The 11711-nt window shown below is 38.8% G+C and overlaps 1 protein-coding gene across 1 annotated transcript; it reads left to right on the plus strand.

The window, feature by feature from the left end:
• The first annotated feature begins 7632 nt into the window (after positions 1–7632).
• svip (small VCP interacting protein) lies at positions 7633–11528 on the plus strand. Its single transcript, XM_088298275.1, has 4 exons — positions 7633–8109; positions 8291–8341; positions 9897–10013; positions 10511–11528. Exons 1-4 carry the CDS (start codon positions 8047–8049, stop codon positions 10523–10525), a joined length of 246 nt encoding a protein of 81 aa, XP_088154401.1. The 5' UTR covers positions 7633–8046; the 3' UTR covers positions 10526–11528.
• The last annotated feature ends 183 nt before the right edge of the window (positions 11529–11711 follow it).

An 11711-nucleotide genomic window follows, 5' to 3' on the forward strand; every position in this document is an offset into this window, starting at 1 on the left:
CTCTGCATACCCCCCCACCCCACACCCTCCTCCGCTACTCGTGGCGAACCATCCGCGGCTGTTGTCATGGTGACGTGCAGATGGGGAGGAGGGTAAAGTGAATGGGGAGGGAGGGGGTCAGGGATTGACACGTCGCCCCCCGCCCCTCTTGCGTTTGCTGATTAACGGACTCTGAATAAAATGCAGGAAAGTCACCCGAATGGCAGATTTGAAATGAAGCGACGATTACGTGTTTTGATCCGCGCAACGATCGATCGTCCATCACCGTCAACTTTTTCGCCGACTGAAAGCAGCTTGACACTTCAAAGGTTAAATAACTAAAAGTGCAGGCAAGGTGAATTTACACGGAGCCCCAGCGGATTAAAAACAAGCAGCAGATTAGTTTTACACCTCGAGCCGACGTGGACACTCCATTCGGTGCGCCTGCGCATTCTAATGAAATCTAATCAAGTCGCAACAAAAACTGCCTTTAGATCAGAGGCGGGCAAAATATCTGATCTATATTGAGAATTACAAAGCATGAAGTTAGCCGTTGTTTTGTAAAGTTGACTAAGTAATTCAAATGTGTCACTTCGTTTATCTAACCATGCAAGTCGTATTTTTTACATATACAGTAGTATAAATATAGCTTATTTTTGTTAAAATTGATTATGAAATCGGTTATTTTATTTTTAAAAATAAACATTTTTTCTTGAATAGTTTTAAAATGGTATTGAAAGACGGATGAGTAATTTTGGCCAGTGGGTCACGATTGGGTTTTGTTGAATATTGCATTTGTTTGATTACTTTTAGATTCATTTCATGTCATGTCTCATTTTCATTCTCATTCTTGTTTTGTCGTCTCATTAGGGTTTCATTTCCACCCGTTCTCGTCAGCTCTGTTCCATTTGAGAACCAATCAGCTCCCTCCAGTCATTGTGTCTTAATTGTCCAGAAGTGCCATGGTGACTCATAAGTTTGCTTGTTTGGGGGAAAAAACACAAACTAAAAACCAACTCAAGGGAAAAACCTCTAATAAGTGTTTTCCATCCATGCAAAATGGGGGGTCGGTGCGCTTAAAATAAACAAATAAATAAATAAATAATGACATTTGTGAATAGGTAGATCCTGATCTGTGACTTTGGTCATGTGATAATTGCGAGCCGAGTAATTTCAGTTCCAGTTGACAGCAAGTGGCCACAAAAAACAGCCACCCTCTGCTATGGACAAAAGCAGGTGACTTTTGTTGCTTAATTTATATTTCACAAACCCAATATTCATCAGAATAAGATTAGGAGGGCAGCATAGAATATTATTGAAAAGAAAATGATAGAGCTGACTTCACCTTTAACTTTTTTTTTTAAACCCACACAATTGATCTGACAAATATGCCGTTTTTTAAAAATGACATTTATACCCCTATTGCATTACCCTATTTTGAAAAAAGTGACTGGGCAGCAGTTCAATGCAGTTACAAATAGACGCTACATGCTTCCAGCTGATTCTGGCCTGAATAATCTGCTCTGGCATCTCAAACCGTGAGCAAAAAGTCCAACAATCAACAGACACGCTGCTGCAGGGCAGCCCTTCTTGAAGGCTAATTGTTATACATTAGTCACGAAAATTACTACTTCCGATCTGTAGTACAGCTGTTCACCGGATATTAAAACCAATGGTTTAATTTTGTCTTAGTTCTCTGAAGGGAAGACAGAGGACACAAGAGTACACTTTATTTCTGTGCCGCAGTATGTGGAATATGAAGATTACACCCAAGTGAATGTCACAGAAAAACTATTCTATTTTTTTTTTTTTCAATTGTACCTATTCTCCACAGTGGCAACCGAAGCTTCAGTTTGCAAGTGGCAACCGAAGCTTCAGTTTGCAAGGTCACACGGTTCTATCTCAAAGTCAAGCGCACAGCTCCAGTCAGACCTGGCTCCATAAAGGCTGTGATCTCATCAGTGGAACATAAGAACATGTATAATCTGGAGGAGAGGCGGACAGGTGCCATACCGATGCAAATACCATCTGCTGTCCTCCTCCCCCACTGTTAAGATGTAGGGATGGCAACTTGTGGCGGGGCGGATGGCGAGCATTGCTACACGTCATTTAAATTAAAAGCTACCAGCACTCTTTGTGCCGGGGCGCTTAATAAATAATCAAGCAGCACTTATAGGGTCAGCCCCATTTAAAAATTTCATCTCTTCCTTCCCTGCATGTAGGTCAGATGACAGCATTGCAGAGTGATCGAGGAGTCAGGAAAACTAAACACTGCCACCCCGAGGTCAATCTGGTAACTGCAACCTTCATGAACACGGGATTTAAAAAATCTACACACCCATGTTTAAATAGCTTTTTCTATCAAATAAAACCTGCTAAATACATATATACATACATATATACACACACACATATATATATATATATATATATATATATATATATATATATATATAATTAATCACAAAAAAATTCCCTAATTAATTGTGATTAATCACATTTTTCAACTACTATTTTTTGTAGGTATTTACTTGAATAATTTCTTGGAATTAACGTAAAATCACCAAATATGAAGTATATTTTAATAAAAAAAATCACAATGTTGCCCCACACAGAACCAAGCCTTTTGAATGTCATTGACATTGAACGCTGCATCAAAAATCAACTATATTCTCATGAGAATTTTCACATTAACAATGACATATCCCAAAAAGCAGAGCTTAGCGAGATGAACATTGTGCTTGTTGGTGGTGCAAACTCACCGGGGGTCTGCTCGCTTTGGGTGTCTCCAGAGTGGGTGTAGGCGGGCGAGGAGCTCCAGGAAGCTGACTGGCTGAGGCCCGCAGAGGAGCGGCAGGCCCAGTTGTCCAGCAGGGGCACCCACATGCAACTGTCCTGATGACATGATCCTCCTGCACGACAAGCACATGTCATTTTGTCTCAAAGCTCAGACATACAAACTCAAAACACACTGGACCTATGTGGCAAATATGCGGCGCTTCCAAGAATGTGCATAAACACAACAGACAGAATATCACAAACTCCTATCATGTTACAGTGCTTGTGCATTTTTAAAGGCACTTTAATATTCCTTTGAGTTCCCTTGAGACATGACACTCAATCAGAAAATTAGCCGTCATTGTTAAGATGTACACTCACAGGTTGGGTTACATAATTCAAAGTTGGAAAGGAGAGCTTCAAAATGGAAGGTTAGCCTGTAGCAGTAGAGTCCCATCAATCTAACAGTCTGGTGGAAAAAAGATTGATATGCATATAAACATACAGACAGACAGCTCCCCTCAAATTATTCTCAAATAATGAAAAAAAAAAATCCAACTGTTTATGCTGAGAAACTTCGGGCTGAGAAACCTCGGATCATTAAAAATGGCAGCACAGAACACCCCAAAGCTAAAGGAGAGTGTGTTGCTGCAACATCTTATTTTGCAGCATGATTGATCGGCAAATTATGACGATACAACTGATCGCTGAGTTTGCATAAATGCAAAATATCTGCCAAGCCGATCCCGGCTGATCAGATCTTTGTCCGGTCTAAATCGTCATATCAAATATACTGTTAAATGTCCTGCATTATAGCGAGAGAAAGTCATACAATTAGATCAGAAATCTAATCGATTGGAATCATTCACTTGAATGAGTTCCCTGTGTAAATACGGCATGACAAGTGAGACATCTCAAGAAAGGGGTTGATGTTCATCGGGACCAACAAGAAGTGTCGCGGCCTGCGGTCGGCATCCAAACATCATGACTCAGCGATGACTCTCCATGCGCAAGTTGGACAGCGGTCTACATCACGTCACCTTGATGGCGCCCCATAAGAAGAGAGCCGGCAGCCAGACACACTGGTGCACACATGATTGGAACAGGGAATTTTTCCCACGACAGCAGTAGCAAAAGCATTACCAGCACGGCCTGACGCCTCGGAGATGAAGCTGAAGCATTTTCCCCCCTGAATAAGCATATTTAGTCATCTCCCTGCGGGGCCCCGGCTGCCATTAATGAAGATTATTGCACCAACACTGATTGACAAAGTGCAACTAGACATGTCAGAACTTTTTGGCAAATAGTCAAATAAGAGTGAGAGTGTGTCGGTCTAATATGGTTGCACTCACGGAGTGAAAAACTGTCATTAAAAATTTCAAAAGGCATGGAGACATTAGATTAGATCGATACATGAGCAGGTGCTTTGAAGATGAACTTCCTGCCTGGGTGATTATTTATTTAAACAAGAGACAGTAGAAGGTCACTACATTCCTCGATTAAAGAAAATGTAAACCATGACCCACTACTGAGTGCATATAAAAAAAATAAAAAATCGAAAATATTATGTGAGAGTGACTACAGTGAATTAAATGTCATGTTTGGAATTGATCTGCATGTTAGCTTGAGTGCACACGGAAATCTTCACTTCGGCAACTTGATAATAAAATAAAAGGGATATTAACAACTATTATCTCGTACATAAATATTACGTAAAGGCATGTGTGTGTGTGTGCAGCCTGAAGGGCATTTTAATTGCAGCGTCCATTACATCATGGCCACTCAGAGCCAGCGTGCACCTAAACAGCTCTTAAACAGCCTGCATTAATGATTACTAAAAGCCAAAAACATTTTCCATCAAATCAGAAGACATCTTTTTAAAGTGAGAAGGAAAATGTTGAGTTCATTCCAAAAGTAGTCCCATCTCCTTCGATCTTTGAATATTTAAGTTACGATTTACTTTCTTATTTCAAAAATCTTGACACCGTAAGGCATCGCGACAAAGCAAAAGCTGATTTTATAATCATTTAAGAGAGTATTACAAATAAAAGAATTATTCTAAAAATTTTGGGAGGAAAACGAATGAAAAAATTGAAATTCAAATTTATATAAGAAGAATTTGAGGATCATGACTTCGGACCGTTACTACCTAATAAATTGTGATTGATTCCGACAAGACTCTCAATTTTCATAGAAAGCACAGCGGATTCAGATTTTCGTATCAGTTGGTCTAACGCGAGGCATTTCATTAAAAAATTTGGGAACAGCGGGCATCAAACACACACAATATTTTTATTATCGGCCATGATTGAGGTTGACTGTGACCACTCTCACAGTGGCGCAGCTGTCCCTCATTCACATCTTCAGCCAGTTTGTCTATGAATACAACTATATCAGCACTGACTTGCTGCACGTGACGCATCACGAAAATAGTCTTAAAAAATTGTCTTAAAAAAAGAAAAAAAATGTTCCGCTAAGAAATAAAGCTTGATTCCAATTTGTCATCCTTAGCTTAATCAATAGTAAGAACAACGAGGACAAAACAATTGCAAAGTCTTATCCAGTAGCCACATTGAGTTCAAAATTAACTTCAAATGAGGACTTATCAACGATATTGAAAATAATTTGAGGCTATACAGCGAGTCGGGAACCATATTTAGCAACAGCAGTTGTTGGGGGTGTTCACAAAGGACTCTGCATGCCTAGCTATGAGAAAGATCTGTGTGATTTCACATAGCCAATCATCAAACAAAAGAATGATCGTAATGAAAAAGTTAGAAAGAGACCTAATAACAATAAAAACGTTGCGAAAATACCAGGTGACACAAGGTAAAAAATATAAAACAATGCGCACTGATATGAGTCAGTAAACTCCACTTCTTGCAATAAATGCCCAGCGAAGGGTTAACACAGGTTTTGATGATGGCAAACATTTAAAAAGGGCTTCGGGCTTCATCTCCACATATATGTAAACATCGTCCTAGAAGCAATCAAAACATGATCACGTGATGATATGTACGGTAACAACTAATTGTAGTTGCATGCATGTATGCATGCGGGCATTTAGAAGCAGCTCATTAAAGTGAATTGTTGGCATGCTGGCATGCTCTGTCTCACCACCGACATTTATACACACACGATAAAATGTATTCATCATCATTCTGCTAACATTTATGAGGATTTTTTTTTTTTATATTGTATACATACTGGGATGAACACTCCATCGACTGTTTTAAAGGATATGGGGAAAAAAAAGCATGACGACTTTGCATGTCTGTTGTATGTTGCATTCATTCAGAGTTCATGAATAAATCAATACTGAAAGATCTGATTTCAGCTTTTGTTTTCCGTCCAACAGTATAACTTCAAGGGATGACAGGAATGACTTATCAACTGTACTTACTAGTGATTTGCAATTAACTTAAGAAGTTCAGTGTCCATAAAATGTTTTGTAGTGACTGTGGAGAGATAAATGTATTCTATCATTTGGATATTTAAATTAAGTATATAAAGCATGCGTTGGTAAAGAGATAGTACTGTCGTAAACTTTAAGTCAAAGTGTTTGTGGCCACCACATGAATGACATTTTTTTTTCATTTCATTAATCTGCCTATAATTTCACTGACATAGTTTGTTAACTACATATAACTTTTGCTGCTAATAATATTGCTGAACAAGCATTCTCAGTTACATGTTCTATAGTATTAAAATAATTGCCAAAATAACAGCCACGTTTGAATTGAGGTGATAGCCAAGAATACATTTTTTTCAAATTAAAAATTATTTCTATTCTTATTTCTAACATTGGAAAAGTGATTTCAGTTTTAAAAATACGTTAGAAGATATACATGAACAAAAAAATTACAATTAACACAGACTCTCTTCCTTTCAATGGGAACTATCCTATATTGAGGAACTTACCTGAAAAACCCTCAACATCCTGAGATACTTTCCCGTCCATGTGTCATCAATGTAAATCCTCCATCAGTAACTTTGTCATTGACACAGGTACACCTGTAAAGGGCTGCATAATTTCACGAGGCTGCCATTTCCCCAGCAGTGCTGCACATTGAACTGTAAAATAACCTGGAACGCTGCAGCCAGGATGGAGGGGAGGAGTTTGAAGTGTTTGTTGGGTGAAATCGGCTCCAGCATTAAACTGTCAAGCTTGAGAATACTGATTTGATGGAAGTGCTTTATGGAGCATCACTCACCCTCTCAAAAGGCTTGGACGTCACTCTTCGGTCTTTCAACCAATTACAACAAGAGGACAATATATTTTCAAAAGTGGAGTCGGGTTGAATTTGGTGGAATAAATCAACGTTTATAAAGGTCATAACTTTGTTTCATTAGATTAATGCAATTCTATCTGATGGAACTCCCACCGCAGGAATTTTGGCATCAAAACATTATCGACTCTACCTTTCAGATGGATACAGTATATTTTTGAAAAGAAAAATGTTTGAATTAAGAGTATATGACAAGATCACGTTGGATTTATTGTGTCAGTCACGGAGTTTTTCATCAAACAATCAATCATAACAACATAGTAGCTGTACAGTTTGTACTCTATTATTTCTGAGTGCTCGTCGTGATGTTCTTTCTCCACTAGATGGGGCTGCTGCACAAGCTACATGTTTACGTGAAACCGAGTTATGTTCAAGATCACCTTGCTACAAAACAAATCGGGTATAAACTAATGATTGCAGTCACACAAACCCGTTAACAAATATTATTTATGAGAGTATAAAAACAATGTAATTTTATGAGCAAAATACTTGCATTTTGTTTCACAACATACGCTGTTAGCTGATGTGCAATTTTCGTAAGGTTGACAGTTGTTGAACAGCGCACAGTGTAACTACATTAGGTTAGGCTAAACCATATATGTCTATGGGTTAAACTGTCACCAAAGCTCACTAGGATGTTTAATATTTGGCGTTAAAAGACTACTTTCCAAATGCAGCGGTATCTAAACAAGAGGTGCGAAGAGAGCATCCACTGGTCGGGTTGCATACGTCACCGACGGGGGTGTGCTTCATAGTTTCTTAGCTTTTTATTTTGAATGCTATTGTTAGCCGAAGCTAACGTCAACGTCATGCCACTGCACGTCGCCTCGACAGCCTTTAAGAGTAGAAGCTGCTTCTTACTTCTCTTTTGACCACCGATTGCACAGAGCCGTGCAGTTAGTCGTGCATTTATTAGTTAGTTGGTAATTTTAGCATCAACACAAAGGAAATATACGCTGAAAACTCGTTTTCAACGTTGCCATTTGCTTGGAAGTGCAGAATGGGGATGTGCTTACCTTGCTTTGGAGGGGCAGTCGACGACGCTGTTGACACTCCAGATCCAGTATGTAACTACCACGACAAATATCTTCCTCGAACACAATGTGTGTGGTATTTCAATTGCATAGTAGGCCTCGAAAGTACCAAGAAAGTGTGTTCGTGTTTAGCATTACACAGGGACGCTGGGCCTAACTCGGTTAAATTTGGGTTTGTTTGCTTGAAGACTTTTTTTGTCATGTTTCCAGGATACGAGGAGGCGACAGTTGGCTGAGGCTGCAGAGAAAAGACAAAAAGAGGTAAAATGTGTGTTTGGGAAAGAAACACTTCTAACTCCTTCATAAACGACAGACAGCCCCGTTCAGTAGTAAATAATCCCATGGTCGTGAAGCTGTCATGTGACGTTTCCGTTTTTGGGGGGCTCGGGGCGTTTTTCGCCTTTTTATCTGCCAGAAGTTTATTTTAATTCAATATCACTTTTAGAAGGGAATTCAGGCTAGTATGGGATCAAATTATATGGATAAATATGTTAAATAGACCTGTTAAAAAGTTGAAAACAATCAATCTAATAAGGGAAATTATGATGACTAAAATAATCGATGAAATGACAATTTAAAAAATACAGAAAAACATTATTGGAAGCAATGACACTACTCCGTGAAGACTTGTCCAGAAAGAGCAAGAAGTCTTGAAGTTGTATGAAATTCTCATATTAAAAAAAGCTTCATATCCTGAAAAATCAAATCGTTCGCCCTCTCCAATGCCGAGCCACCGAATTCACTAAATCCATCCGGCTCGATTGTCAACTGTCGTTCAAATATTTCTAGTACCTGTCTCATGCCAACATATCACAACACATTTTAGCCGCGATAATACATCCGCTTTCTCTCCATTATCCCATTGCTTTTCCATGTAGCAACAACGAGGCGCTCTAAAGCAGCCGCGCCAGCTCATGCTGGTTGTCAAGTTGGACATTAAAGGGGGAAAAAATCCTCCCTCCTGGCGCTTCCGCCTTTTTCTCTGAGATGTGCGCTTACTCAGGTAAACAACATGGCACTCTAAAGAGGCCACGCCAACAGACTATGCTGTTAGTTTTACAGATGCCAAGTCTGATCTCCAAGAGGTGCATGTTGCGATAATAATGATGCAGCCCTTATTTGTTCAACGATGCCGTAGAGAACAGAGGTATATACACAGAGGAACTGAGTATATACACTAAAATGTTTTATAAAGATATTTCAGAACCAATCATTTTACTGGTAAACAGACATCATGTGGATATACGTTAAAAGATTATTTGTTTTCAGAGCTCTGTCATGTGTTTTTACGTGAACTGATATATTTTTAAAAAGGAAATTAAGATGGTCTTTAGTGACCATTGTTTTACTGTCCAGAGAAGCCACTTGCACACCCGTAAGATCCACACAAAAGCTGCTGGAAGGTAAGTCAATACAAATGGGTGACTCTGGATTGTCCCTTAACTCATCTGGCACATCCTCCTTGATCTCCTTAAGCGCGAACGAGAGAACGAGAAAAGGCTCACTCTGGCACTGTGCGGAATAAAAACTGCTAGCCTCACTCTTCTTACCACAAATAAAATGCTGGATCTTAACCCACCCCCACATTGCAGCACATCTTTTGTGTCCAGTGTTTCTGAATGTCATACTTTTCTGGCAGTTATATTGTATGTCGCTTTGCTGGTTGCGATGCACCCTTATTGCTTAATGTGTTGTTGTTATTTTGTTTATTTATTTTTTGCAAAATCGTATGCTATTTGGACCCAACCCTAACCCTGTAGATATACTTCTTATGTTGTTCTTCAAATCAATATTAATATTTCTGGTTGTTTGTCAGACAGCACACAGGGGTGTTAAAAACCCAGAAGCGGTTGAAAGGAAAAGAAAAAAGCAAGAAGAGATTGAGAAACAGAAGATGAGTACGTCTGTGTCTGGCAGTGGCGGCGGGTTGAAGGTAAGCTGTTTTGTGTTGGGTTGCATTGACAATAACAATATATTGAAGCAGCAACTGGATGATTGAGTAATGTTCACGTTTCAAATAATCACAGATTGTCTAAGTTCACAAAAGTAGCAGTTTGTAGTTTAGCAGATGAACAATTCTTCCAGAAAAGTACAAATTGAAATTTACTGTCGTAATAAACTTTAAACCAAGCGACTTACACCACATAACTTTGCTTGAGATAAGTCATTCCAGGTTAATTCTAACAACCAGTAGAATAGCATCGGTGTTACGACTACAACAGGTAAAAATGCTCACCGGCATGTTTTATTTATCCTCTGCAAAGAACAATTAATTTTACTGTGGCTTACCAAGCAGTAATTGTCACCATGTACATAAATTTGTATGTCTGTATTATACCGCCCCCACTTGGCCAAGGCGGGCACACCAGAAGGTACAGCGCAATACACAATTAACACCTTTTGTGTCTGTGTGTGTGTGTTGTTCTGCAGTGGCAGGTGGGCTGAAATGACGAGACTCAAAAGGTCCTAAAAGGTCCAAAACCACAGAGGGATCACTGCGAGATTTTTTGAACAGCTGTCCACATCTGTATTTATGGTTTTTCTTTTCAAGATAGTTTGAGACAAGCGGCTCAAAGTGCTTAATGCTGATCCGTTCGATTTGAGTGGGTCAGGAATACCAAGAGCCGCAGCCTTGTTGCTAATCTGGCTGGACAAACCCCGGTGGGTCTTCCTAGTTACATCGACAGAATAAGAACAACAAAAAAAATCGCTACACAAAATTTTATGACTTTTCCAAGCATGAGTTAGACTCATTACATTGTTTAAATCCATGAAAGTTCTCATTTTGGACTTCCTCTTTCATTGTTTGGAGACTTGGTGCAAGTTGGAGTTGAATATCGTGATCTTCCTAAAATAATGGCCAAAATTGTATTTTGTCCAAACTTTTTTTTTTTCGCCTTAAACATTTCATGATGCCGGCCACCTCTGCTAAAATTGGATAGTAAAACAGATCGTTCATTTCTACCCTGGAATTTTTCTTGTTTTCTGAAAACAGAGTCATTATTTTAGCCATGTTTTTAGAGAGTATCACACCAGATTTTCAAATATTGCATCAGGAGTGTTAATAACATAATGAACTCCAGTTGCATCACTTATGAACCTTAACACTACATTTGTTCATCATATTTTGAGCACAATTTCACTTTGCTGCCATGAATTTAACGTATGGGAGCCACGTGTTTAATCTGCTGAATTTCTTGAGAACTGCGTTGCCATATGTAAGCTTTTCTTTTAAGCACAGTTGTATGTGTGTACACTTGAATTTTCAGCAAACTGCAATGTGAGTAGAAAATAGTGACGAATTGAAGGATTAATAATGAAGGTATTTAACTTTGAGCGAAGTGCATTTCTCACTGCTTTGACTTGATCTGTATACGCTTTCGGCATTTGGTCGCAAAGCTTATGAAGCTAATGTAATTTGCTACAATAAATCACATTTTTGATCTGACTGTGGATTTTCTTTGCAGATATTTACTGTACATTCATAATATGAAACAATTTATGCGTGACACGAGCTGTTTACGGAGGTCATATTGGGCCTTTTTCACCGTTTTAATCCCCTAAAATCAGACATGTTTAAAATTTAATGAATGAAGAAACATCGGGAAAAGTTAAGCTAATTAATTAAAAT

Source organism: Idiotropiscis lumnitzeri, chromosome 6 (genome assembly GCF_059441095.1).
Source record: "Idiotropiscis lumnitzeri isolate Australia: NSW breed Sydney's pygmy pipehorse chromosome 6, RoL_Ilum_1.0, whole genome shotgun sequence".
Lineage (NCBI taxonomy): Eukaryota > Metazoa > Chordata > Actinopteri > Syngnathiformes > Syngnathidae > Idiotropiscis > Idiotropiscis lumnitzeri.

Excerpts from the sequence above, each read along its gene's own strand:
- svip (XM_088298275.1), top strand. The coding sequence starts at position 8,047 with ATGGGGATGTGCTTACCTTGCTTTGGAGGGGCAGTCGACGACGCTGTT. Across the intron at positions 8,110-8,290 it reads CTGTTGACACTCCAGATCCA|GATACGAGGAGGCGACAGTT; the intron begins GTATGTAACTAC and ends TCATGTTTCCAG. Across the intron at positions 8,342-9,896 it reads CAGAGAAAAGACAAAAAGAG|ACAGCACACAGGGGTGTTAA; the intron begins GTAAAATGTGTG and ends GTTGTTTGTCAG.